At 42.1% G+C, this 26,847-nt stretch overlaps 2 protein-coding genes across 4 annotated transcripts in view; one reads left to right on the top strand and one right to left on the bottom strand.

Moving 5' to 3' along the window:
* The window catches only part of cep89 (centrosomal protein 89), a 71,100-nt gene that overhangs the window by 41,553 nt on the left and 2,700 nt on the right, over positions 1-26,847 (top strand). For 2 of the 3 annotated variants that reach the window (XM_061765179.1, XM_061765185.1), the window contains 2 exons: positions 9,533-9,622; positions 25,238-25,386. In XM_061765179.1, coding sequence (XP_061621163.1) covers positions 9,533-9,622; positions 25,238-25,386 — 239 coding nt within the window. Of the gene's footprint in view, positions 1-9,532; positions 9,623-12,022; positions 12,405-25,237; positions 25,387-26,847 lie in introns of those variants that run through there. The other variant, XR_009787119.1, reaches the window with a different exon arrangement.
* On the bottom strand, positions 15,848-25,261 carry zgc:165481 (uncharacterized protein LOC100073327 homolog). Its single transcript, XM_061765206.1, has 2 exons — positions 25,122-25,261; positions 15,848-16,996 (listed from the first exon to the last, which is right to left on the bottom strand). The coding sequence occupies exons 1-2, from the start codon at positions 25,165-25,167 to the stop codon at positions 16,257-16,259; spliced, it is 786 nt and encodes a 261-aa protein (XP_061621190.1). The 5' UTR covers positions 25,168-25,261; the 3' UTR covers positions 15,848-16,256.

Below are 26,847 nucleotides of genomic sequence, written 5' to 3'. Positions count from 1 at the left end.
AACCAGTTATTAGGTTTAGGGGGGCATTACTTTTTCACACAGGGCCAGGTAACTTTGAATATATTTTTCTCTCTCTCTTAATGAATGGAATCACCATTTAAAAAGAGCATTTTCAGTTTACTTGGGTTGTATTTGCCTGATATCTACATTTGTTAGATGATCTTAAACATTAAAGTTGGGAAACTATGCAAAAATATAAGAATTTGAAAAGGGTAAAGTTCAAAAGCCAACATCTGTGATGGTAAGGGGGTGTGCTAGTGCCCATGGCATGGGTAACTTGCACATCTGTGAAGGCCCCATTCATGCTGAAAGTTACATACAGGTTTTGGAGCAACATACTGTATACTGCCATCCAAGCAGCATCTTTTTCAGGGACGTCCCTGTTTATTTCAGCAAGACAATGCCAAGCCACATTCTGCAGATTACAACAGCGTGGCTTCGTTGAAAAAGAGTTTGAGTCCGAGACTGGCCTGCCAGCAGTCCAGACCTGTCTCCCGTTAAAAAAGCGCAAAATAAGAAATGGAAACTCCGGACCGTTGAGCAACTCAAGTTGTACATCAAGCAAGAACGGGAAATAATTGATTGTTGTTAAAAGGAAATTATTGGAATGTGTTGCAGGCATCAGATTCAAAATGAGTGAATATTTGCAAAAAAAATAAAATAAAATTGTTCATCAGTTTGAACATGAAATATCTTGTCTTTGTAGTATTGTACTTTCGATTGAATATAGGTTGAAAAGGATTTGCAAATCATCGTATTCTGTTTTTATTTACGTTTTACACAATGTCCCAACTTCATTGGAATTGGGATTTGGAAAAGGACCCCACTCTGAGCGATTATCCTGTGGTGTGGGTGGGTTGTGTTGGTGTGATTCAGCATACACCACAATCACGAAGTCCATGGGTCGGCCAAACTTGGTGCTGACCAAACACATGATTTGTCTTAGTAAATATTACAGTATGTAATATTTATTGATTGTTGGCCCACACTTTCGTCTGAGCTGATTGTGGAGGGAAAAAATCTCTCACCACACATAATCGCTCAGGATCATCATTCAGAGACATCTGACTGCTGGACTTCGTTGTCTTTAATACAATGGGAGGAAAATGCTAAAATTTTGCCCAATTGTTATGTGTATCCTGCTTAGTAAAACAGATTTCTGCAATATGAGAGACCCCACACATGACAAGGATGAAACTGCTCTTATATTGTTTGGTTTACTGCACTCCAGATGACCAACACAACACACCACACACATAACCATGTCTGTTGTAGTACCAAGACGGACCTGTGAGAAGCAACACAGTGCCACATAGGGGATCCAGACCGCTAGAAAATACAAAGAAGAAAAAAGTAGTTGTAGCAAATGAAAGGCTAGGCTAATTAACTGTTATCTTATTTGGTAACTTAGTTAACAAAGCCACAATTACTGTAATTTCTCATGTATAATGTGCATTTTTTACCCCCAAAAAATTGTCAAAAGTTAATAGTGTATACACATTTTCCCCTATACATAGGTAAAGGGGGAAAGGAAAGACTTTCACACTTTATAGATGTATACTGCCATCGGGAGGTTGTGAAAAAGCTGTACACTTTCATTCCAATATTCCACCGCCCCCTAGAGGTTATGAAAAGGTTGTACACTTTCATTCTAGTATGTCACCGCCACCGAGTGGTTATGAAAAATGTGTAGCCTACACTTTCATTCCAATATGACAGGGGTACATATGACTGCATAAATTTACAATTGTGCTCTTAAGTTTACATACCCAGGCAGAATTTGTGAAATATTGTTGTCTTTTTTAAATACAATTGAAGACTGAACAACCACCATCATTAATTTCTTTATGGTTATGCTTTGTTTAATGATAATGTTTAATTTGAATCCCATTAAAAATAAAATTAAATGTGTTTCACCTGGTCCTTCATGTTTTCTTTAAAGAATTGTACACACAAATTCTCCCTGGGTAATCAAACATGAACACAACTGAGTGTTTTCTCATGTACTAAATAAAAGTAGAGCTGTGAATTTCAAAATAAAACAAAGTAAATAAAAATAAAGTATTATGTTTTCAAATAAAGTGCTTAACTTCATAATATTTTTTATTTTTAAAATAACAACCTACAGATAATACTTAATGTTTTGATCATATGTGTAGACACAAAATCATGAAGGGTTTTCCAGAATTTTGAGGTCAACTTTGGGGGTGCGTATTCTACATGGGTGCCATTATACACGAGAAATTACGGTAGATTATGGAATGTCTCTAAAGGTGATTTGCCTGTGGTGTGGGTTTTCTTTGCGTTATCCACCATACACCACAATCGCAGAATCCATGACCTGGCCAAACTCTGTGTTGAGCACACACAAAGGATTTACAATTATAAATATTGACCAGAGTTTTAACATTGACAGTTGTTGGTCCCAATTGATTTCTGAGTCGATTAGGAGGGGAAAATAAGTCTTAACTACCCTACACCACAGACTAATTGCTGAGGACAATTTTTTGAAAATGTCAGATAATCAGGGTCTTTGCTGACTTTGATCGGAAGGTATGGAAAAAAATTTGGGCCCAATTGGTATGTTTGTAAACATGTAAATCACAGCTCGTATTCATATTTTGGTGTCAAACTCAAATCTTTTCAGTCCACAATAAAGAAAAAGACAACACTTTTTTGTGTGTTCCATTATGGAGTCCTTGTCTTTGTGGCAATTGTGTCGCTGTAGAACACAGGACTGCAGTGTGTGCATGGCCACGATGCTTTTAAACGTCAACACATTCAGACTTTGCAGCTAAAAAGCGGCAGCCCGTCATGTGTAGAAGGTCAGACTGACACACACCGGCCCAGATGGAACATAATGGATGCCATTTGTGTGTGTGTGTGTGTGTGTGTGTGTGTGTGTGTGCGCATCGTCTTCAAAATGTGAGTAGGCAGAATCAGAATCCTGTTAATTTGCCACGTATGTCAAAAACACACAAGGAAATTGTCTCTGGTAGCTGGAGCCGCTCCAGTACGACAATAGACAGCCATTTTGTCCAAAAAATACTTTTGACACGTAAAAACATAAAAACACACTACGGAGAGTCACTCAGCCTCTAACAATTTCATGGCAAGAGGGAAGAAGCTGTTGGAATGTCTGCTTGTTTTAGTTTGCATTGATCGATCGCGCCTACAGTATAGCAACATTATTAGCAGCACAACAAGTTACAGAAACCCAAGTCATCTCTTCAAGATGTCGTCAATCTGAAAACATTTTCATAATTATCAGATTACTCTGGACTGGACAAAATCAACAATACTCCCAATAACAGCAAACTCGTGGAATCCTGCAGATTAAATCCCAGATTACGCCATTCCTATAGGAAACATTAAGTATTTAGGTATTAATATTTCGCCAAAACTCACAGAGCTAAGCAATCTACATTACACACCACTTCTGTAAAAAAATCACAGCTGACTTAATACGCTGCAATAACTTGCCTACATCACTACTTGGAAGAATAGCCACAATGAAAATGAAAACCTTACCTCAAAAAGATTTTTATTCCATGCACCTCCTTTTTGCACCTCCCTGTCTTCATGTGTTCAATACTTTTTCCCTGTGTCATTTCACATGATAACACACAACTTAATTTCTGATCTTATTTGTTCTACTTTCTATGTATGGGTTCCCAACATCTGGTGAAATTTTCATGTCAATAGCACCTTTGGAAATATATGTAGTGACAAAAATGGTGATGTGCAAGTTTTAACTTGACTTCCTGTTTTAAGCATGTAGCCTTTTATTTTGAAGGGTTCGCACCAGAAGTCAGCATTTTGGCATGAAAAATAACTCCACATGACACCGGTAAAAACGAAAGCAAAACGAAAAAAAGTAATGAATGTAACCAAATGCTCTATAAACATTAATTCCATTACCTACACACCGATGAGACACAAGGTTATCCATCCGTCCATTTTCCGAGCCGCCTATGCTCACGAAGGTCACGGGGAGACACAAGGTTAGTGTTTGTGATACTATGAGATGTTTTGGGTAATTCTCTCCCAATTCATTGTGATGTAAAGTTGCTGCTTGTTTGACCTTTGGTGAAGTTTTGGCTGCGGGGCAGCAGTGCCTGGCAGCCCTGATTTTAATGTACCACACCACTCAGGGACCACTTATACACGGGGTAGGGCCAATGACCGCCAGTCAGGGATCTGGCAGTCATAGTTACAGGAGGGAGGTGGGTTCTCACTGGGCTCATGGCAGTGCTCATCGGGCCGGGCACCTCTGGCTGGATGGCTGCTTGGTGTGGGGGCTCCTCTTTCATGCCCCGTGGCTGCTCTCCGTGTTGCCCCCCTTATCGTTCCCTTGTCGCCGCCCCTATCCGCCCTTTCTACCAAACGGGACACTGTCTCTCCTTCGGGCTGGGCTGGGACTGGCTCCATTGCAGGCCTAGCGGGTAGGTGTGGGGCGTCTCGCTCTCCTGTGGGTGGGGCGAAGCGCTTGGGATGGTGTGTGGTGGTGGTCCGGTGGGGTGGAGGATGGCAGGGAGGGTGGTGTTGGGTCCCTGCAGCCTTGTCCGGGTGGCCTTGTTGGGGCCGGTGGACCACCCTGGATCCCTCAGTCTGGGAAGTGTCCCGTCCACCGGGCCGTTCTCAGGTGGACTCCTGGGCCCGACCCCGCCTCTCGATTGGGTGGGGTGGGATCCTCAGCGCCCGCAGTGCAGGCACAGCAATTACAGGACACTTCTGACGGTTATTGTGCATGCGAAATGGTGTCAATTATTTGCAAGTGTCTAGAGACACACACTCCTGGAACTTATTCGCTGGGTGTGGGGTCACTCACTCATTGCGACAAATAACTTACAACTATGTGAATTTCTTGGGTATACCCTCACTTATCCAATGGTCTTACAGATGTTTATAATTTACATAGACAGTCCCACCACACTTCACTTGTACAGCCGGGTCCAGGACCCCTGACCTGCATGTGTCCTGTCCTGTCCTGACCTCCTGTCCTTCCCTCACAGAATGTAACACTACTGACCCATACGACACTCGACTCCAGTGTCATTGTACAGGGTATATAATGCTTTACTCTCCTAATCTTGTTTACAGCTATTGCTTTGTCTTTTGTTGTCTTTTTCTCTTATTTAGTTACCTTTTCACTGTCCTTTGTTTTTTCTGTCACCCCCTCACACACACACACTATAAAAAACCTTGTTCTGTTCGACTGAACGACTATAACACAGTTCTGGCATAAAAGGGATGCAGATCTTCCTTTCTGCTTGACCTAACACCCGACAAGAAACAGGACAAAAAGGGGGAAAAAAACAACACAAGTAGATCAAAGCAACCTGTTTTGATTCAAGATTTGTACTACTTTTCAAAAGTCTGCAGCCTTTTTTTAACGCCGTTTTGTCAACATGTTTAATGGCTACATCTCTTACAATAGTGAATACGCTATACTGTACTGTATATAATGTGAGCATACATGCGCCATATACGCTGTCATGTTTGTATTTACGTTGTCAGGCAAAGGATTCCATAATTGCAAGCTGACGGGAAAGGGGAAATGTGCCAGCGTGTTTTTTGTTCCCAGCTGAAGAAATTGGGTGGGATGGATGTGTTTAAAATTTATTTTTTCACTTTGAGGTTTTAAATTGTGTTGTCTTTGTTGCAACTTCATACAAATTCGACATACCAGCTTGTTGGTGTTAGTGGGATGGCTGCGTTCATGTGGCTTGAATCCAAAATGTTCCCAAATCGACGCAGTGGCATTAGGCTTTGGAACTAACTCATTTTATGCCGCTCAACTTTCTGTAACTGTGCAGCTACTGGCTCCCTGTCAGAAAACTTGCCCGCATTTGAGAAGCACACAACGTGCGCACGCACACACACACACACAAGCACGCACACGGCCAGTCAGAGTCAGGGTGGGGGGGGGGGGGGGTCCCTGGGTTTCATGTCTGCTTTCAAGTCACAGAGATTTTTTTTTCTTTCTTCTTCCTCCTCAAATTGCTGGTTGTACAGGTAGACCCTCTTTTTAATTTATTTTTGCCACACCATTCTGAAATTAGGGCACATATGTAAGCAAATTAGTAACACCCTGGGGAAAAAAGTATACGCCAGATAGCATTGTGTCCTCTGACGCAGATTGACGCACATCAAACGAGATCCCTGTCTAGAGTTTTACTGTAGAGTTGTTTACATTTTGTAGCTACAGGAAGTCCTCGATTTACGAACGAGTTCCGTTCCTACGCTGGCGACGTAACCCGAATTTCCGCGTAAGTCGGATTTCACCGTTAAAATAGAAATTTACGTCGTAATACTTCTGTTACGTGTATTGTCCCACGTGATTGTGACAGCAAGCTCAGTGTGTGTGGGCGTCGATGTGTGACTGAGACGGGACTGCGCAGGCGTGGTCCGGGGGGAATGTGAAGGAGGAAGGAGTGCGCACAGGTGCGAGTGTGTACAGTAGCAAGTGTAGTGACGGCGACTGGGGAAGAGTAGTAGTAGTAGGACCCGTTGACGGTGAATGTGCAGAGGAGCTAATAAAGCCATTAAAGCAATACATCGGTGCTTCGTGCCTTTATTCTTGCCGCCACCTAGCTCAGCTGTGCAACGAGAGAAGGGAGTTAACCCCAAGGAGGACAACCTCGGCCCTAGAGAAGGCGTCTCCCCTGCGTCTCCCGACCACGGTCAGGTGACCGTAGGAGGAAAGGTTAACACTTTGTATAAAGAAACTAAAATACATTAAAATAAAAAAATAAGACGCTGTACTTACCATTACTGCTGATAGTGTGAAAAAAGGAGGGTGAAAAAGAATAGCGGAGGGCTGATATGATGAAGACCGGTCAGATAAATAAGATGGCCCAAGACCATTAAGCAAAAAACTAATAAAAGAACCTCAAAATCAATCCGGAAACACAAGGGGGGCCAATGCAGCGATTTTTAAAAGCAGTGTAATGTGCGCCTGCCCTCTGGTCCTTTTCCAGTAACTCCAGATTAGCAATAGAGTTTTTTGGAAGACCAGAGAGCGAAACATTACAATCATCTAGATGACGAGATAAAAGCATGCGTCAGCAACTCTGCATTACACCTGATGTCATTATAATCTTTAAAAGGGCTGTCTCTGTAGTGTGGGTCATCCTTAAACCAGATCGTTTTTCTCTAAAATACTATTTATTTGTTTAAAAAACGGTTTCTCTAAAACTTTACTTAAAAATGGTAAGTTGGGTACAGTCCGGTAATTAAAAACGTTGGGATCTAAATTGCTCTTCTTCAGAAGGGGCTTCACCACCGCTGTTTTCAAGGCAGTAGGGAAGACACCCCTCTGAAGAGAGCAATTAGCAAAGTTTAAAATTAGTTTTTCAAAGAATTCATAAAATGTTTTTTAAAGTGATGTGGGAATCGCATCTAAGAGGCAGGTTGTTGGGTTTAAAATTTGACGAAGTGTACTAGCGTCAACCAGGTCAAAGCTTTCCAGTGTTTCCTCTAATAAACGCGACTGTCCAGGACTGTTAAAAATTACATCTTGTTGGGATAAAAAACTGGCTCTAATAGCAGCAATCTTACTTCCGAAGTGGACTGGACGAGGCTGATATTTTAAGAGAATTTGTTAAAATTGCTGTTGGTTAAAAGATCCATTGTTGAGAATAAGAATTTGGGATTGTTTTTATTAGTTGTGATTAGATTTGAAAAATGTGATATGCGTGCTTGTTTAAGTGTTTTATTCTGTTTCTAGTTGTTCACTGACTATTTTCATAATGGACTAAGTTGACTCTCCACCTCCTCTCCGCAGTCCTGCGTGACTTTTCAACTGGTGTTGTTTCTCCATGGTGGTGTTGGGTTGGTTTTTATGTTTTTACTTAAAGGTGGAGCCAGTGAGTCTCGTGTTGATTTCACTCTGTAAAATCTCAATACAATTTGCAGCCACTTCAGAGGTAAGGTAGCGTTTCCTTACCGGGCCCTCCTGATTGCTAAAACTGATAATGTTAAAATACACACAGTAGTGGTCAGACACAGCCAGGTTAACGACAGATGACACACCACTGGACAGGCCATGGGTTAAGACCAGGTCTAGGGTGTGTCCTCTGTTGTTAGTTGGCTGTGACGTGTTGTTTAAATTCCATCCATCCATTTTATGTACCACTTATCCTCACTAGGTGAGAACAATCGGTGTGTTGGTGACAAGCCATGTCACTGTTAAAAGGATGCTGTCTAGCTTGTTGTCTAAAATCAAGTCATTTATAATAAAAAAATTATTTAAAAGGCAGCACACGTTCAGCATTGCCTGCCGAATATATGGGAAGTGACTATTGGAGTGACACACTGAGGGTTAGTGGATGCAGGGGATATGATGAAAGGAATTGTAACAGAGATTCTTGTCAGCATGGGACAGGAAGAGAAAGTAGGTTGGCAGGTGTGCGGTGAGGAGATGGAAACCAGTCACTCAGGTGTAGTGGTTAGGACTGCGTATTTGATGTTATCTGCTAAAACACTGCTGCCTAATCGGAATGGGTGAACACCATCGGGTCTAAAAAATGAGGAATGATTCCAGAATAAATTAAAATTATCTATAAAACCAAAACCTATGGAGGAGCAGGTGGACAAGAGCCAAGTGTTCAGGCTGAGGAGCCTGGGGAAACATTCGACACCGCAGCCGAAGGAGGGGATGGGTCCGGATATAAAAACAGACATACCACTACCTTTGAACAGGGCTAAAGGTTCTTTAAAATGTGTCTTTGTTACCTCGTATTGGCAAAATTTTTTAAAATATTTTTGATTCAGTGATCCATCCATTTTCTTAACTGCTTATCCTCAATAGGGTCGCGGGTGTGCTGGCGTCAATCTCATCTGATTTATGGGCAGAGGTGGGGTACACCCTGTACTGGATGCCAGCCAATCACAGGGCACATATAAACAAACAACCATTCACACTCACATCCACACCTACGGACAATTTAGAGTATAGTTTTTGGAATGTGGGAGAAAACCCATGCAGGCACGGGGAGAACATACGAACTCCACACAGGGAAGCCGGATTTGAGCCAGAGACCTCAGAACTGTGAAGCGGACGTGCTAGCCAGTCGAGCACCATGCCACTCAGTGATCCATATATCACATTTTTTACATTCATATATCGCAAACGGTTTTTTATCTTTAGTTGGGCATTAACTGTATGTTGAGCATCTATGTGGCCATTATTAGCTGATCAGCTGTTAACTTCCACCACTGCCAACGGCGATCCAGACCTTTCTCTGCATCATCCTGAAAAGTATACTACCCTGCTTCCTCCACTGTCAACTGCCTTGCTTGACTGTTCTGTCATGCTGCTGTTCGTGCCATTTTGGGGCTTTACAGAAAGAGTATAAAAATATGCATAGGGGCATGATTAGGAGTGTTTTTCAGGTTCCACAGAAAAGTAAGTGAGTTCAGGAATAGTAAGTTTAGAATCAGCAGGGTGTCACTATCTCTTCAAGCTTCTGTTGCTTAACTTTTGCCTGATTCTCACAGATCTGTCACCATTGCTCTTCCTCCTCAGGCCTCCATACTCCAGCAGGAAAAGCAAGGATTCATTGGCAGTATCCTGAGCGGCACCGTCCGATTTGGGAAGCTGCAGGAGCGTGTCAAGGTGAGTTGCTCTATTGCGGGTATGTCCAAACTATTACTACTACTACCACTCTATATAATACAGCCCACTGAGCCTTTACATTAGCAAGAGTCCTTTAATAATAACTGCATCTTTTTTTTTTTTATTTGTTTCTATTAATTCAATTATGTCATTAAATAATGTATTTATTGTACATACTAAAATAGCATTATTAGTGAAATAAACAATTGGATAAATGTTTAATTTTGGCATGTGTTTTATTAAATAGTTAATTAAAATGTATTGATTTTTTTTTTTTTTTATGTGTGTTCATTTATCCCATTGAAGGTCCCGTTCTGTCAAAATCCTATTTCCACTGTTTTATGCATAACATACGTCAAAATGTGTTTATGACCCGGTTGAAGTTTGACATCTATGCAGTTTGTCGATTGAATGCAAAAGCCTTTGAACACCAAACTGCAAAACGGGTGGATTTCAATTTGCAGTTGTTGTGAAGTAGAAGTAGCCATCCATCAATTTTCTTTACCGCTTATCCTCACTAGGGTCGCGGGTGAAGTAGAAGTAACACTCATTATTCAAATACCTGCCCACTTCGTGGTTGGTACACGCCCACTCAGGAAAAATTGCTGAGTGACAACGTGGCTGCTTCTCATGCAAAGCTTTGGATCACTTTGTCAGGTGAAGTAAATGACTTCAACTTATTTTGGGAGAAATTTCTAAGCATTTCAGAACCCGAATTGTGCTGTGTCTGGCCCATTTCGTAGAGGATGACTCGGTACACATTAGCTTCCACACACTGCTGGAAGTCCATTTCCATGTTTTGAGCGAGCGACCCAGCTGGGCAGCCACTGCCAAGCCATGGAAATACAGTATATGAAAGCATACTTGTGTGTTGGTTTACAACAATACTTAACTATATTTAGAATTTATCATGTAACTGTGGATTAAATAGCAAAGCTATGTCCATGTTCTGTCCTTTTTAAAAATCAAATGTGGCCCTTGAGCGCAAACGTTTTTTTCCGACCCCTGATCTATTTGCACCTCCACAAACAATAAAAGGCAGTGCAAACAGATGTTCTCCGTATTGATTGCCACGCTTCTTAGCCCAGTCTTGTCAGTTTGCACACGACTGATGAACCCCGGCAGTCGCCAAACAGCCATCTCTCGACGGAGCTCATTATCCCTCCGAGGTCCTTGGCAACTGCCCAGAGGCCAAATGAGCACAATCAGCACGCTGAAAGGAAATGGGAGCGGTTTGTTATGCAGGCTACTGACTCCAATTAAGGATCATTAGCATCCGCTTGCCAATCATTACTGCGCTCGCACACTATGACTTTGCAGTGAGGACCACAATTTAGTTTGTCTCCCAGTAAGCATTATTTACGTACATGATGCCTATCTGTGTGAACTTGAAAGCAGATTAGTGGAATATGTGGTTTGGAAGGCTCAGTTTGGAAAGCATAGCAATCAACGCAGACTCAAGACGTTTCAAGTAAGTAAGTAAGGCTAAGTGCCACTTAGCCAGTACAGTGATCAGTGTCTTGAAGAAGCATTGTGCTGTGTAACGCATTAATCCAAAGGACAAAATAAGACAAAGTAAAGAAGCACTTGCAAGGCAACGACAGAGTCACAAGTTTGTTGCAAAAAACAGTGAAACCTTGGTGCCGAAAAAGTAAAATCAGAATCATCTTTATTTGCCAGGTATGTCAAAAACACACAAGGAATTTGTCTCCGGTAGTTGAAGTCGCTCCAGTACGACAACAGGCAGCAATTTTGACAAAAAATACTTGACATAAAAACATATAAACACACCACGGAGAGTCACTGGACAATGAAAGGTTACCAGTAATGTGGTAATGGTGAGGCTTTTTTTTTTGTTTTGACAATTGTGCAAATGATTCAGAGTCCTTTTTCAATTTAGAGCAGTTCGAAATGCCTAATAGAGCGATAATCTGTTACAGTGACAATTGTGCAAATGGTGCAGAGACTTCTCAAACACATGAGTGGCCAATATTGGTCAACAACAGATATGCAAATAGTGAAGGGTGACAAGACTTATCCAGTGACTGCACGAATACTGTAGAAGTGTCCCGACAGAAATGTGACAACAATATCAAGGCAAAATTGGCAGCATGTTACAATGGCATTGTAAGTTAACTGCTTAAGAAGTTAATGGCAAGAGGGAAGAAGCTGTTGGAATGGCTGCTGGTTTTAGTTTGTATTGCTCGATTGCGCCTACCTGAGGAAAGGAGCTGGAATAGGTGGTGACCAGGATTTGGAGGGTCCAAGAGGATTTTGAATGAGCTTGTCTTAGTTTGGGCAGCGTGCAAGTCCTCTAGGATGGGTAGGGTGGTACCAACGATTTTTTTCAGCAGTCTTGATTGTCCATTGCAGTCAGAATTTGTCCTATTTTTGTGGCAGCACCAAACCGGATTGTGATGGATGAACACAGGACTGATTCGATGACTGCTGTGTAGAAGTGCTCCAAAACAGCTCCTGTGGCAGGCCCTGCTTCTTCAGAAGCCGCAGGAAGTACATTCTCTGCTGGGTGTTTTTGTGGATGGAGTTAATGTTGGTCTCCCACTTCAGGTCTTGACAAACTGTAATTCCCAGGAACTTGAAAGTCTCGCCGCTTGACACAGGGCAGTTGGACAGCGTGAGGGCCAGCTGTGGGAAAGGATGTTTCCTGAAGTCCATGTTCATCTCTACAGTCTTGAGCGTGTCCAGCTGCGGGTTGTGTTGGCCGCACCAAAGCTCCAGCCGCTCCACTTCCTGTCAATATGCAGACTCGTCACCATCTTTGGTGAGGTTAATGACAATGGTGTCAGTTTGACAGCTGGGTGTGTTGAGGTGCAGTCGTTTGTGTAGAGAGAGAAGAGCAGCAGAGGACACATCCTTAGGGCATCCCGGTGCTGATAGCGCATGTGGATGAGGTGCTGTGTCACCTGCTGTGTCCTGCCCGTCAGGAAGCTGTAAATCCACTAGCAAATGGCAGGCAAGACGTTGAGCTGGAGAGGTTTGGAGGGGAGGAGTTCGGGGATGATGGTGTTGAACGCAGAGGTGAAATTCACGAACAGGATCCTCTTGTAGATCCCCGCGCCATCAACGTATTCTAGGATGAAGTACAGTCCCATGTTGACTGTGTCATCTACAAACCTGTTTGCTTGGTAGGCAAACTGCAAGGGTCCAGCAGGGATCCTGTGACGCTCTTGAGGTGGTCCAGCACTAGGCGTTGAAAGGATTTCATGACCACAGATGTCAGGCCAACAGGCCTGTAGTCATTCAGACCCGAGATTGTAGGTTTCTTGGGGACTGGGATGACGGTGGAGCGTTTGAAACAGGATGGAACTTCACACAGTTCCAAAGATTTATTGAAAATCTCTGTAAAGACTGGCGTGAGCTGGTCCACACAGACTTTGAAGCAGGATGGGGACACAAGGTCTTGGCCCGCCGCTTTGTTGATCTTTTGTTATTTGAAGATACTTCTCACATCCTGTTCATGGATGGTCAACGCAGAAAGGGAGTCAGAGGTGTGTGATGGTGCGGTTGGGTGGGTGTGGAATGCGAAGGTGTCCTTTTCAAATCTGCAGTAGAAGGTGAAGTCGTCAGCCAGTCCTTTATTGTTCTCCGCTTGGGGGCTGGGTCGCTTGTAGCTGGTTTGTGATTGTAATCTATGGCAGACCGGTTTAGAGTTGTTAGCAGTAAACAGTTTTTCTAGCTTTTCTTCATAATTTCTCTTTGCGATGTTAATTTCTTTTGTGAGCTGGTTTCTAGCTCGATTGTACAGGACTCTGTCCCCACTTCGATAGGCATCCTCTTTAGCCTGGCAAAGTTGCTGAAATTTGGCAGTAAACCACAGCTTGTTGTTATTGAACGTGCGAAATGTCTTTGTTGGTACACACACATCTTCACAGAAACTGATGTAGGATGTGACACTGTCCATATATTCATCCAGGCTGCAAGTTGCATCTTTGCTTCATTGGTCCACTACTTCACTGTTTTCACTGCAGGCTTCACGCCTTTAAGTTTGTGCCTGTATTTTGGTATTAGGTGAATTAAACAGTGATTAGACGAGCCCAGAGACAGTATGCGTTATTTAGCTTGGTGTAGCAGTGGTCAAGAACAGGGGTGGGCAAACTACGACCTGCGGGCCACACCCGCCCCGTTGCTCATTTCAATCCGGCCCGCCAAAGATTGGTACAGAATTAACCAAATCACATCAAAATCATGACTGCATTCATTTGACCTTGTCCTGTAATGCCGAGTGGTTCCACCAGGTTGTGCTGTAATGCCCAGTGATTCCACCAGGTTGTCCTGTAATGCCCAGTGGTTCCGCCAGGTAGCGCAGTAGGTACAGTGATACATTCACTTGACTTTGGCTGTTCTGTTTTTACTCTGCTACTGCCCTGAACCCTTCTTCAACCATGAGTTGGCCAAAGAAAATAAAAGACGACAGTGAGTGCAGAGTGTTTACTATATAATGGACTACTAAATACTTTTTCACTGAAGTCCGGTCAAAGGCAGTATGCCTAATTTGTTAAGAAACCATTCCGGTTTTAGAGGAATATAACATCAGCGGTCACTTTTCTACCAAGCATGCTGATTATGCCAACAACCAATCAACACAGGAACTGATGGCTACGGCTCACCTGTTAAAATCAAGCTTGCAGGCTCAGCAAAACACCTTTATCTGACAAACTGCTATCCAAGATTCAGTCACACAAGACCCTGAAACAGCGCCACGAGAGCTGCAGATGGAACTGATTGATCTCCAATGTGATACTGTATTAAGAGTTCAACTCTCAAACTGGATGAGTTTTATGTTTCATTAAGCGCGCAGACAAATGGCTAAAAATCCAGAACATGGTGGTGTTTGGCTCTACATGTGTATGTGAACAGACTTTTAGTGTGATGAACACCAACAAAAGAACCTACAGATCCCAGCTGAGTGATAAACACCTCAGATGTGTTCTGACTTTGATGCACTGGCAAAAAAAGGTGATCAACAAAACAACACTGTTCCCATTAAAATCTAAGTATTAACACTACAATGCCTTTTTATTGGGTTTATTTTTTATATATGTAAGCATCTGGTCCTGGCTTGGCCCGCCTGTCAAATTTTAAAAGTCAATGTAGCCCCTGAGCCAAAATGTTTGCCCACCCCAGGTCTCGAATGTTGTTTTCCCTGGTGGGACAGTCAATGTGCTGCTTTTATTTGGGGAGTTCGTGGTGGAGTTTTTTTTTGTTAATTTCCCCAAGAATAATGACGGGTGAATCAGGGTGCTTATTTTCAAGTTTGTTTACCTGGTCAGCGAGCATTAGCAGTGCGGCGTTTGTGTTAGCCTGGCAAACCTCAGAGTCAATCAATACACCAAGAGTCTCTGTTCATGAGCCTTCATAGTTGCTTGTGGCAAGGTGCGAGAGAGGTAGTCGGAGTACTGTAAGTGACTTACCAGCGCCCTCCTTTTCCCGACTCTTGTTGAGCAATCTGTCAGAAGATGTCCCAGTTCCCCGCAGTAGAAGCATCAACTGTCATGCAAGCGTCCCTGGCGCTCCTCAGATGTCAGTTTGGCCCTTCCCAGCTGCATAGGTTCACCGGGGTCGCTAGAGAGCGCTGTCTTTCCCAGTGGATTTGATGCAAGGGGTGAAGGTAGGCCTCTGGTCTGCTGAGCTCCAGTGTTGGGCAGACCAGTGTGCCAGTAGTACTTACAGTGAATTGGTTGTTCAGTTGGTCAGTTAGTCGGCTGGTTGGTTGTTAATTTGTTCAGTAAATTAATTGTTGGTTAGGTCGTTGTTTAGTTAGTTATTTAGTTGGTCAGTTTGAAAGCTGGTTTGTATTATTAGTTAGGTGTTGGTTAGTTTAGTAGTTGGTTGGTCAGTTAGTCGGTTGGTTCATTGTTTACTTGGTTGTTCAGTTAGTTAGTTATTTGTTAAATAAGTTACTGAGTTAGTTGGCTGTTTGGTAAGATGAATTTTTCATTAGTTGATTAGTTTTTCTGAGTTTAATTGAGTCATTAGTCAGTTAATTAGTTGTTCAGTTGGTCAATTAGTCTTGGTTGTTTACTTGGTCGGTCGGTCAGTTACACAGTTGGGTGTTTATTTTGTTGCTTTGGAAAGCTGATTTGAAACTGTTCGTCTGTGTAAGTGTATTTTTACTCCTGTTTATGTATGGTGCATGCTCAAAAATACTCTTGACAAATGACCACATTTATGCAGCATGAATCAATGATTCATGAACACTTATAGAAAAAAAATCCAATTTATTTAATCAATGTGGTACTCACTAAGCTGTAGTTTCACAGAAAGACAAGAAAATCAAATGCGTTGGGGGGGGGGGGAAAACCTCCATTGAAATTAACTTGAGCATTACACAGGAAAGGGCTTTGCCACAATAGGGATTATTTTAAAAATCTTAATAGGAAATGTCACAAGCATTCGGTAAATCACATTCATCAGGCCAGGGTCTTTTGTTATCTACACTGTTTTAGAAATGAATCTACATTTCCTTATTTTTTAACTATTATGTGGAAATACATCTGGAGTCTATTAAGATGGACCACCTCTTACAGCTGCCTTTAAATACACAAACATAACTGATTGATGTTATTTGTTGCTTCCATCTATATTACCACCACCGGTTTTGATTGGCTGGCATTCATCTCCTGGAGTAGCAGTTGCACATGCCTTGGCACAAGCACTGACAGAAGCCATAGACCAGACACACCGTCAGACTGGATGGCACCAAACTGACGCACACGATGCCAAGAGTCACTCTCTGGATTACCAGCAAGTAAATCCCAAGTGGTAGGGAGCCAAAGTACAAGAAGCCCAGCAGCCACACCAAGATACGTGGGACATGATTGCAGAACTTGGTCAGAGAGTCCTGGTCCACCTGCCCATTGGAACTCACCGAAAGCGAGTCCACATTGTCCTCCGTGTCGGAGCTGCTGTTCGGATTTGGGAAGCGTTGGGGCTCCCTCTGGACCTCCATGATGGTGATAAAGAGACAGTTGGACAAGTCGCCGGACGGGCTGCAGGAGAAGAAGCTCTTCGGAGAGAGGACCACCTCTCGGTTGTGGTCAGATTTCCAGGATTTGTCATGTAGCGTCAATCGGGACATGACGTTGGTGTCATCGGGCAGGGCCGATACCTCGTACTCGCTGATCTGCGTTTGATGGCGACAAAAGGGGCAGCAGATGCAGCCCTCGCCGTCAGCGACATACAGGATCTTGACCAGGCAGCGGGCGCATACCCGATGGAGGCAGTCCAAGAGTTTGGGTCGGCGACTGTGTGCATTATAGCGCTGGTAGCAGATTTTACACTCTAACTCCTCGGACAAAGGGTGCTCCTTTTCCTCTAACTCAGCCTGAAGGCAGCTCATCTTCCAGTCATGCTCTGTAGGAGACAGATTGAGAATTATTCATTCATTCATTTTCCGTACCGTTTATCCTCACTGGGGTCGCGAACGTGCTGGAGCCTATCCCAGCTATCTTCGGACGAGAGGCGGGGTACACCCTGAACTGGTCGTCAGCCAATTACAGGGCACATATAAACAAACAACCATTCGCAGTCACAGTCACACCTAGAGGCAATTTAGAGTCTTCAACTAACCTACCATGCATGTTTTTGGGATTGTGGGAGGAAACCGGAGTACCCGGAGAAAACCCACACAGGCAGGGGGAAAACATGCAAACTCCACACAGGTGAGGCCGGATTTGAACTCGGGTCCTCAGAACTGTGAGGCAGATGTGCTAACCAATCGGTCACCGTGCCGCAGATTGAGAATTAATGACACTCCGGTTTTTGGAATGGCTTAGTCGAAGTCCAGAATTGAATTCGATAGAAATGCAGTGGCATGACGTTAAAAAGGCTGTTCATGCTCGAAAAAACTAGATTTTTGCTGAATTCAAACAATTCTGCAAGGAAGAGTGGGCCAAAATATATCCCCAGGGATGTGAAAGACTCATTGCCAGTTACAGAAAATGCTTGATTTCAGTTGTTGCTGCTGAGGATGGCCAAACCAATCGGTTTAGGAGACCATTTCTTTTTCACACAGGGCCTGGTAACTTTGAATAGTCCCCCCCCCCCCCCCCCTTAATAAAGGATTCAAATACAGCATTTTAAGTTTACTTGAATACATGCAAATCAGTCGCCTTTTGCCGAAATTCACCGTTTTGAACTCAAAATTGGACATTTACGTGAATCGTATAGATCCGGACGGGTTTTTCCTGGGGGGGGTGTCGCCGTCGCTGACGTCATAGGCTGTTTCGTACTCCTTGAACACTGGCCGTTAGTTCCATTCAACACAGCCACCATCAACACACAGATGTAATTGTGAATATTACTCTACGGCGGACAAATATGGGAGCGCATTGGCCTGAGATTCCGCCTGTCACAGGAGTTGACAAGACCAGAAAAAACCCTTCCGCCGCTTCTGCTGTTAAGAGGTAATGGTACTTTTACTCACTTACAATGATCTAAATGTGGCTCGCTACTTTTATTTATCAATTATTGCTTATTTATCAACTACTTCGTGCGTGAGACTACATCTTCGACTTCCGCATCGGGCGCTGTTTGCGCCAATCCAGTTTCAGCGCTCGTGACGTTTAAGTCTAGTTCACCAATCAAATGACACAAGAAAGTCACATGACCTAACACGTCTTCTATTGGGCTTCCCAGGCATAGGTATTAACACTAGATAAGCCAGCCCCACTAATTGTCGTGCCTAGGTGGCAGCCATGTTGGGAAGGTTGTCCTTACCATGAAGGCAACGGCGCGCTACTTGTGTTTACGTTTAGACGAACAAAAACAACAGCTTTCATGTAGTGTAGTATTTGTCTGGGACTGTCTGCCCAAATGTGGATATTTCAGTTCACTTATAATTTTAGAACACACCGTGCAGTAAATTACAGATGTTTTAACAAACAAACAAACAAACAAACACACACACACACACAAACTGTAACATCAGAATTTGCACATTCACATTTCATATTGTATTTTTTTTATTTTATTTTATTATTGATGTTCAAGCTGTGGTTAAAAAAAAAATCAGAAGTTACTCACTATTTCAAAGTGCTCTATAAATAAAATTTGTGTTGAGTGTCTCAAAGATTAAGGCTGTACAAGTCTGAGTACACATGGACTTGCATGTACTGTGAAACTGAATGGCTCATAAAATCAGATATAGAAGATGGATCCTTTAATTGCTTTGCTGGTACGTGGATAACTAACAGCAAATATACTTTGACGAGTTTGATGCTGCCATTGTTATCACTTTGTGTTTAACCGGAAGTTAACATGCCACCTTACCACAAACACTGAAGTGTCGCATGGATACAGTCCATTTGGGTTAGGTTTTAGGGGTTATGGTTGGTTAGTTAGTTAGTTAGTTCGGGGGGCTACCTGAATACCTTTTGTTTTTGCCATATGTCTTTCAAAAACGTACACTTAGAGACGTATTGTCACATGTTTGTTTGTTATTTACCAAAGGAGCACTTAAAGAGCCAGAACACTCCCAAGACATAATCTATAGGTCCCCTCTTCAACCATCATCCAAAACCCTTTGGACTCTTCAGACCTTGCTCGCTTCACTTATCAGCCAAGACCACAGTTATCATTGTAACCTACATCGATCCCAGCAAATGTGACCTGATCTGTAATGGGTTTTCCAGCACTGCCTCGTCTCCAAGGGATAGATAGTCAAGTCTTGATATAAATACTTGCGCGTTTCTAGTCATAAGACATTTGCACAAGTCATTTGCAATGTTCCTGAAAGCCATTACATATACCACTGACTGGATGATTCCCCATGGATGAAGACAATGAAAAGGGCACTTAGCAAGTAACCACCACGTTGCCATTAAATACTGTAAGAAATATTTAGCTTCTCGGTTATTGCATACTCGAATGCCATTGCATGGCTTCTATCCAGAGTCTGTTGGTCTGTGGACCTGGATCTGTTGCTGATGATGTTGATGGAGTGGAGTCATTGTGGTTTATCCAGATATTTTCCAGTTGTACCAAAGGCTACAAAGGCTTAATTAGCCTAAGAGCAAACGAAGCCAATGTGTTTTCTGCAGTTTGTAGCGTGACTTAAGGCAGGTTGTATAATACGCAAGTGGCCTTGAGCAGATGGGGAAAAATGCATGGAATATTCTTATGCAGTAAACCCCACTATTCACGTGGGATAGGGACAGTGCACTGCCTCAAATAGCATAAAATATATATATATATATATATTTTTTTTTAAATAAAGCTATTGATGCCCCTACTGAAAATGTTTGTAATTGGTAATTTAATTGTTTAAACGAAATGTACCACAAACCATGATGCCAAAACACTTCAATATAATTTTTTACTCGTCTTACATTAACTTTAAAAATAAATGCATTACAGATATGGTTTGATTGAGAAAAAAACGCACCAGAAGTGCGCATGTCCATGCACATGCAACAAAGAATCTCCGTAACATCCACTAGCAACCCAGGCTTAATGTAGCTCCTCCTTGAAATACAGAGATATTAATCTTTCAGTTGAAAGGTATCAAGTCAATTTATGTCACTGATGCCAACTACTACTTTTCTGTTAGCCAGGGCTTTGGCATCATCTTGTGGCATCTTCAAGTGTTATAGAAAGAGCACAAAAATGTGAATACCGTATTTCTACGACCATAGGGCCGTATTAAAAGGCGCAGTTTCAGTTACGGGGTCTATTTCTGTGTTTAACCCATACATAAGGCGCTCCGTATTATTGACGAGCATGCAGATGAGCTTCCCTGATCCCTGGTCTCAACCTGACTGCAGTTCGTCGTCGTAATCGACTTGAGTAAGCGAATGCTCACATTCGATGGTGTCTGGCACATTGGAGAGGTGTTCTCTTCACGGATGAATCCCGGTTTATACTGTTCAGGGCAGATGGCAGACAGCGTGTGTGGCGTCGTGTGCCCCATGGTTGGCGGTGGGGTTGTGGTATGGGCAGGCGTATGTTATGGGCAACGAACACAGGTGGATTTTATTGATGGCATTTTGAATGCACAGAGATACCGTGACGATATCCTGAGGCCCATTGTTGTGCCATTCATCCATGACCGTCAGCTCATGTTGCAGGATGATAATGCACGGCCCCAATTGGCAAGAATATGTACAAAATTCCTGGAAGCTGAAAACATCCCAGTTCTTGCATTGCCAGCATACTCCCCGGACATGTCACCCATTGAGCATGTTTGGGATGCTCTGGATTGGCGTATACGACAGCATGTTCCAGTTCCTGCCAATATCCAGCAACTTCCCACAGCCATTGAAAAGAAGTGGACCAACATTCCATTGGCTACAATCAACAACCTGATCAACTATGCGAAGGAGATGTGTTGCACTGCGTGATGGCAAATGGCGGTCACACCAGATACTGACTGGTTTTCCTTGTGCTCATCTGGATTACTTTCAAAATGTCTAAAGAAGAATTATAGTAATATAATTTATAATAGAGCGGCCACTGTAAAATTAAGTTTTATATTGTCATTGTACGTGGATGTTGTCTGTAGAATTTGGAGGGTAAAAATATATTCTGTTCTATTGAGGAATAAGGCTGTAACAGACCAAAACTGTGAGGTCCTGCTAATACTTATGCACTGAAGGTTTTTCTTTATTGATTACACTTAACTTTATTTTCGATTAGATTCGATTCAACTACATTGTCATTACACAATACAAGTACTTGACAATGAAATCCAGCAAGGTCATTGGCAAGTGGGCTCTCCTTTTAGAGGTGGAGCCCAGCGTACAGGGAAAGAAAGTGCCTGTAAAGACAAGAAAAGCATTTTCACTCATGTCGACAGCACGTCATATACTTGTTAATTGGTGTAGCAGATCTGTGAACATGGTAAATGCTGTGGACACATTGCCAAACACAAGTATTGGCCAACAGGCAGCTAACAAAAATGTACTTTATTTAATTTCACACTTCATGGATCTTTTTGTATGCACGTTAAGTTATTCATATTAACAGCGTAAAATCAAGTAAGTGCTTTGCCTCAGCGACCACCAAAGATCCATTCCGCTTGGCCAGCCGGTACCCATCAAAATAATCAAATAATTAGAGGTGCAGCAATTTATCGATTTATCAACAACTAATCGATTATCAAATGAATCGACAACTATTTTGGTAATTGGTTAATCGTTTACAGCCCTTGTTTACCTTAAAATTGTTTCAGTATCTCAACAGTAAATATTCACCAATTTCTGTAGTGCTCAACGAAAGCAGACTGATTTGTGTTTAATCAAAATAAGACACTTGCAACCAGCTGCTTTTATGTTGCAAAACAATGATCAGCATTTTTGCCTTTTTTCTGACTGTTGTTACGGCCCAAAACAGTAACTGAATCATAATCAATTTGTTTGTGCTTTTTCTGCATTGTCAACTTGAAATAATGTCGTTTTTTAATATAGGTAAGGACTTTTTTTTTTATCTGATTCATTGATTAATCAAAAACTAATTGACAAATAAATAGCTTATTGAAATAATCATCAGTTGTATTCATGCAAATAATCCACATCTCAGTAGGCATTGTGTCATTCATTTGAGTGAGAGCAAAGAAATTCCTTTCTGAACTGTCATGCTGAGGGGGGAAAAGAAACATAATGCAATTCTGACATTTTCTCCACTCTGACAGCAGGCAATTTTCTTTTTGACTGGTGGAAAGTCGATCTGAAGAGCAGGACATACAAGTTGTCGGCCTTTTTGGTTTAAATCTGCCCTTTTTTTATTTTGGCCAATTTCAGCGGTTGTACCAGAACAAACTCCTCCTTGAAGAACTTACCCGATTGCCACCAAATTGTAAGTGAATATACTACACTGATGGGTCTCTTAATTGTGAATTCTTAATGAGTCACCATGAAATACACCCATGAATGATGATGATTTAAAATAATGGTAAGAAGAAACTAAGTGATTCCATGCATCAAGGCGAGTGAGTGGTTAGCAAGTCTGCTTCACAGTTCTGAGTTTCAGAGTTAGAATTTTGGCTGTATCTTTCTGGCATGGAGTTTGCGTTTTCTCAGGGTGGTCCCTCTTCGGTTCATATTTTTAAAAAAAACATGCATGGCACACTGAAGACTCTAAAATGTGAATACTGTAGGGGTGATTCTTCTTTGTCTATGTATAAGCCCTCCGATTTGCTGGTGAATTATCCAGAATTTAGCGATGCAGTGAACACCTGCCTATTCATGAATTCACCTATTTATGTATTTTTCTGTGGAACCTGTCATCAGCTATTCGCTGAAAAACTCATCTGGACATGTTTTTGGTGCTCTCTCTATGATGCTCTAAGATACAAGAGAGCGCCACAGCCCTGATAGTATTAAGTTGTCGTGGAAGTACTGTGTAGCAAAAGTCTACAAGTACCGTAATTACTATAGTGCGCGTTATACATGGGTATTGGGGCAAATGGAAAAAACTTTCACATTTTATAAATGTATGCTGCCATCTAGTGGTTATGAAAAAGCTGTCCACTTTCATTCCAAAATGCCACCGCCACCTAATGGTTATAAAAAAATGTGTAGCCTACACTTTCATTCCAATATGACGGGGGGTACGTATGACTGCATATATGTACGTACAGTTGTGCTCATAAGTTTATATACCCAGGCAGAATTTGTGAAATATTGTTTTTGTTTTTAAATATGACTGATGACTGAACAACAACCATCATTAATTTATTTATGGTTATGTTTTGTTTAATGATAATGCTTTTCTGAAATGCTTGACCGTTTAATTTGAATCCCATTAAAATAAAAGTAAATGTGTTTCGCCTGGTCCTTCATGTTTTCTTTAAGGAATTGTACCCATCTTACAAATTCTGCCTGGGTAATCAAAAATATGAGCACAACTGTGTGTTTTCTTATTTACAAAATAAAAGTAGGGCTGTGAATTTCAAAATATGAGCAAGTAAATTAAAAAAGGATTACGTGTTCAAATAAAGTGCTTAACTTCAGAATAATTATTTGAAAAAATCTAAGAAAATACAGATACTAAGAAAAAAAAGATAATACTTAATGTTTTGATCATATGGGTAGAAGCTAAATCATCCATTGTAAAAATGCATTATACATATGTAGAAGGGTTTTCCAGAATTTTGAGGTCAACTTTGGGGGTGCGTATTATACATGGGTGTGCATTATACACGAGAAATTACGGTACTTGACTGCCCCCTAAAAGGTTTATAATTGCTTGTAGGTGCCACAAGATGGCAGCAAAGCATTACATGAATCCACTCAAATGACTTCAATGTAGTTCATTGACAATAAGATGCCACAATATGGCACCCAATGGGCTTTTGTATTATACAAGGCTTTGACATGAGCATAAAAACAGTGAATTGGTGAGGTTTCAACAAATAATGGAGGATAGGGTTCCCCCAAAAATCTGTGCATAAGTCCACGAGAAGCGCATCGCGAATATGCGGGGAAACACTCTGTCATGGTCTGTGTTGTGGTTGACTTGGTTCTGATTATTTTGTTTCATGCATTTGTCCAATTTTTCTGTTCGTTCATGTCTTGTCAGCTTATCTGGTTGTTGTCTCTCACCTGTTCTCGTTAGCCCCTCTTCCTTGTGTCAACCAATCAGCTCCCTCCAGCCACTTGTCTTGTCCAGGTGCTCCTCGTTGTCTCATCACTTTGCTTGTATTTAGTTCCCTGGTTTCTCTTAGTCCTTGTTGCTTCATTGTCGTTTGTGGTCTGTTGCTGAAAGCTGTGTCTCTTGTCATGTTTTCTTTTATGCTGTGGTTGAGTTTACGCCTAGTGTTTCTTTGTTACTTTGAACCTTGTTTTTTGAGATTTTTGTTAATTTAGTATTTAGTTTTCTGTGGGGCCTGTTTGCCTCTTTTGTGTTCTTGAAAATAAACACTTTTTGAGATTTGTCCTGCCTGCTTTGCTGCTTTGGGGGCAAACCATGACACACTCTATGTTGTTGGAGATTAGCATCTTTGTATGTCGGAGAGGAGCTAAGTTTAGCCTGGGTTGTGAGTGAAAGTAAGTCTTTGCAGCATGTACATGAACACTTCAGCTGCATTACTTTAGATAAATTTGTCTGTAAGCTATTTGTAACTGTAATATTGAAATGATGATTTAGGATCATACTTTAGTTTGTGGCAATTCTGAACGTTTTGGGAGGAGGGGGGCATTTTAATTTTTTGCAGCAGGGATCTGTATTTGTGGGGGGATTTAATGTACCCTGCCTCTTGACCAAAGTCAGCTAGGATAGACTCCAGCTCCTCACCCACGACCCGACAGAAATGAGGACAAGCTCTACAGAAGATTGAAGGATATGATTCCAAAAGGGTGCCTAATCACAGCTTTAAGAAACATGCTAAATGCCATACGGCGCGCTCAAAATAATTCCTACTTAAAAGCATCATCATGTCAACTTATTTGAGGCAATTGGTCAGCAATACCTGTTTGAGCATGTGTGTTTGTGTGTGTGTCTGCTGCACATCTGTTGCTGCACATAACGCAACGCCACTCACCTCGCTTTGCTGGCCCTGTTGCTGCTATGTTGTCCTCCATGTGCATCCACCTCCCTCATGGTAATCTCTCTCTCTCTTGTTGTGTTGTTCTCTTATTGTGTCACTCTCTATCTCAGGTGTACCGCAGGCTGGCGTCCAGCCGACTGGCAGCGCTGGAGGAAGCGGCAGCGGGGAAGGCAGCCTCTCATCACAGGGAGATGGTCCACCTCCAGAGGCTGCTGGGAGAGAGGCAGCAGGCAGAGGAGAGGCTGCTGCAGTCCAAACGGTAGGAGGAGGAGTAAGAAAGGCAACAAATGAGGAGAGGGAAGAGTGATTGATGCAGTGAAGAGAGGAGGAGGATGCACTAGAGGGAGGTAGAGTGAGTGAGATAGAGGGAGGGAGAGAGAGAGAGTGATGCAGTTGGTGTTGGAGGTGAGGGAAGAGGAAGGAAGGAAGAAAGGGAGGAGGATAGATAGTTCAAACAGTAGAAGGGGAGAGAGGGGGTGAGAGAAAGAAAGGGAGGAAAGGGAACAGAAGAGCTGTGAGAGAAGAGGGATGAGAGGGAAAAGAGAAGCAAAAGGGTGAGAAGGCGAGTGATGTAGGAAAGGAAGATGGAAAAATTTGTAATAATTAAAATATATGATGAAAAAAGTTGTATCATGGTTAGATCATCATTAAACACTAGAAAGGTGAAATAGATATTTTTTAGGATAAATCATAAAATTGAGTCAAAAAATATATTGTTTAGAAAAAATGTCATATCGGGAGAGGTAAGAGGAGGAGGGAGGGAGTGAGTGACCAAGGAAAAGGATGGAGAGAGGGAGAAAATTAGGGAAAGGTAGTGTGGTGTACAGTGCTGTGAAAAAGTTGGCGCCCTTCTCAAATTCTTATATTTTTGCATAGTTTCCCCACTATAATTTTTAAGCTCATCAAACAAATGTAAATATAAAACAAATATAACCCAACTGAACTGAAAATGCCATTTTTAGATGATTTCATTTATTAAGAAAAAAACTATTCCGTTACCTGGCCCTGTGTGGAAAAAGTAATGGCCCCCTAAACCTAATAACTGGTTGGGCCATCCTCAGCAGCAACAACTAAAATCAAGTGTTTTCTAAAACTGGCATTGAGTCTTCCACATCTTGGTGGAGATATTTTGGCCCACTCTTCCTTGCAGAATTGTTTGAATTGAGCAAAAATTGAGGGTTTTCCTGCATGAACAGCCTTTTTAAGGTCATGCCCCTGCATTTAAATCGAATTCAAGTCTGGACTTTGACAAGGCCACTCCAAAACCTTCATTTTGCTGTTTTAAGCCATTCAGAAGTTGACTTGCTGGTGTGTTTTGGGTCGTTATCCTGCTGCAGAACCCAAGTGTGCTTCAGCTTGAGGTCACAAACTGATGGCTGAACATTCTCCTTCAGGATTTTCTATTAAAAAGAATAATTCATGGTTCCATCAATCACAGCAAGTTGTCCAGGTCCTGAAGGAGCGAAACAGCCGAAGACCATCACACCACCACCACGTTTGACTGATGTTCTTTTTCTGAAATGCTGGGCTACATTTACGCCAGATGTAACGAGAAACACAACTTCCAAATAGCTCAACTTTCATCCTGTCAGTCCATATAATATTCTCCCAAGAGTCGTGGGAATCATTCAGATGTTTTTTTGCAAAAGTAAGATGAGCCTTTATGTTCTTTTTTGGTCAGCAGTGGTTTTTACCTTGTCACTCTGCCATGGATGTAACT

Source organism: Phyllopteryx taeniolatus, chromosome 2, assembly GCF_024500385.1.
Source record: "Phyllopteryx taeniolatus isolate TA_2022b chromosome 2, UOR_Ptae_1.2, whole genome shotgun sequence".
NCBI lineage: Eukaryota > Metazoa > Chordata > Actinopteri > Syngnathiformes > Syngnathidae > Phyllopteryx > Phyllopteryx taeniolatus.
Note: the sequence above shows the minus strand (reverse complement) of the source record. Positions and strands in the feature narration are given on the sequence as shown.

Coding starts and splice junctions, on each gene's coding strand:
- zgc:165481 (XM_061765206.1), bottom strand. CDS start 25,167: ATGCACATGGAGGACAACATAGCAGCAACAGGGCCAGCAAAGCGAG. Junction 16,997..25,121: donor AACAGGGCCAGCAAAGCGAG/GTGAGTGGCGTT, acceptor TGTCTCCTACAG/AGCATGACTGGAAGATGAGC.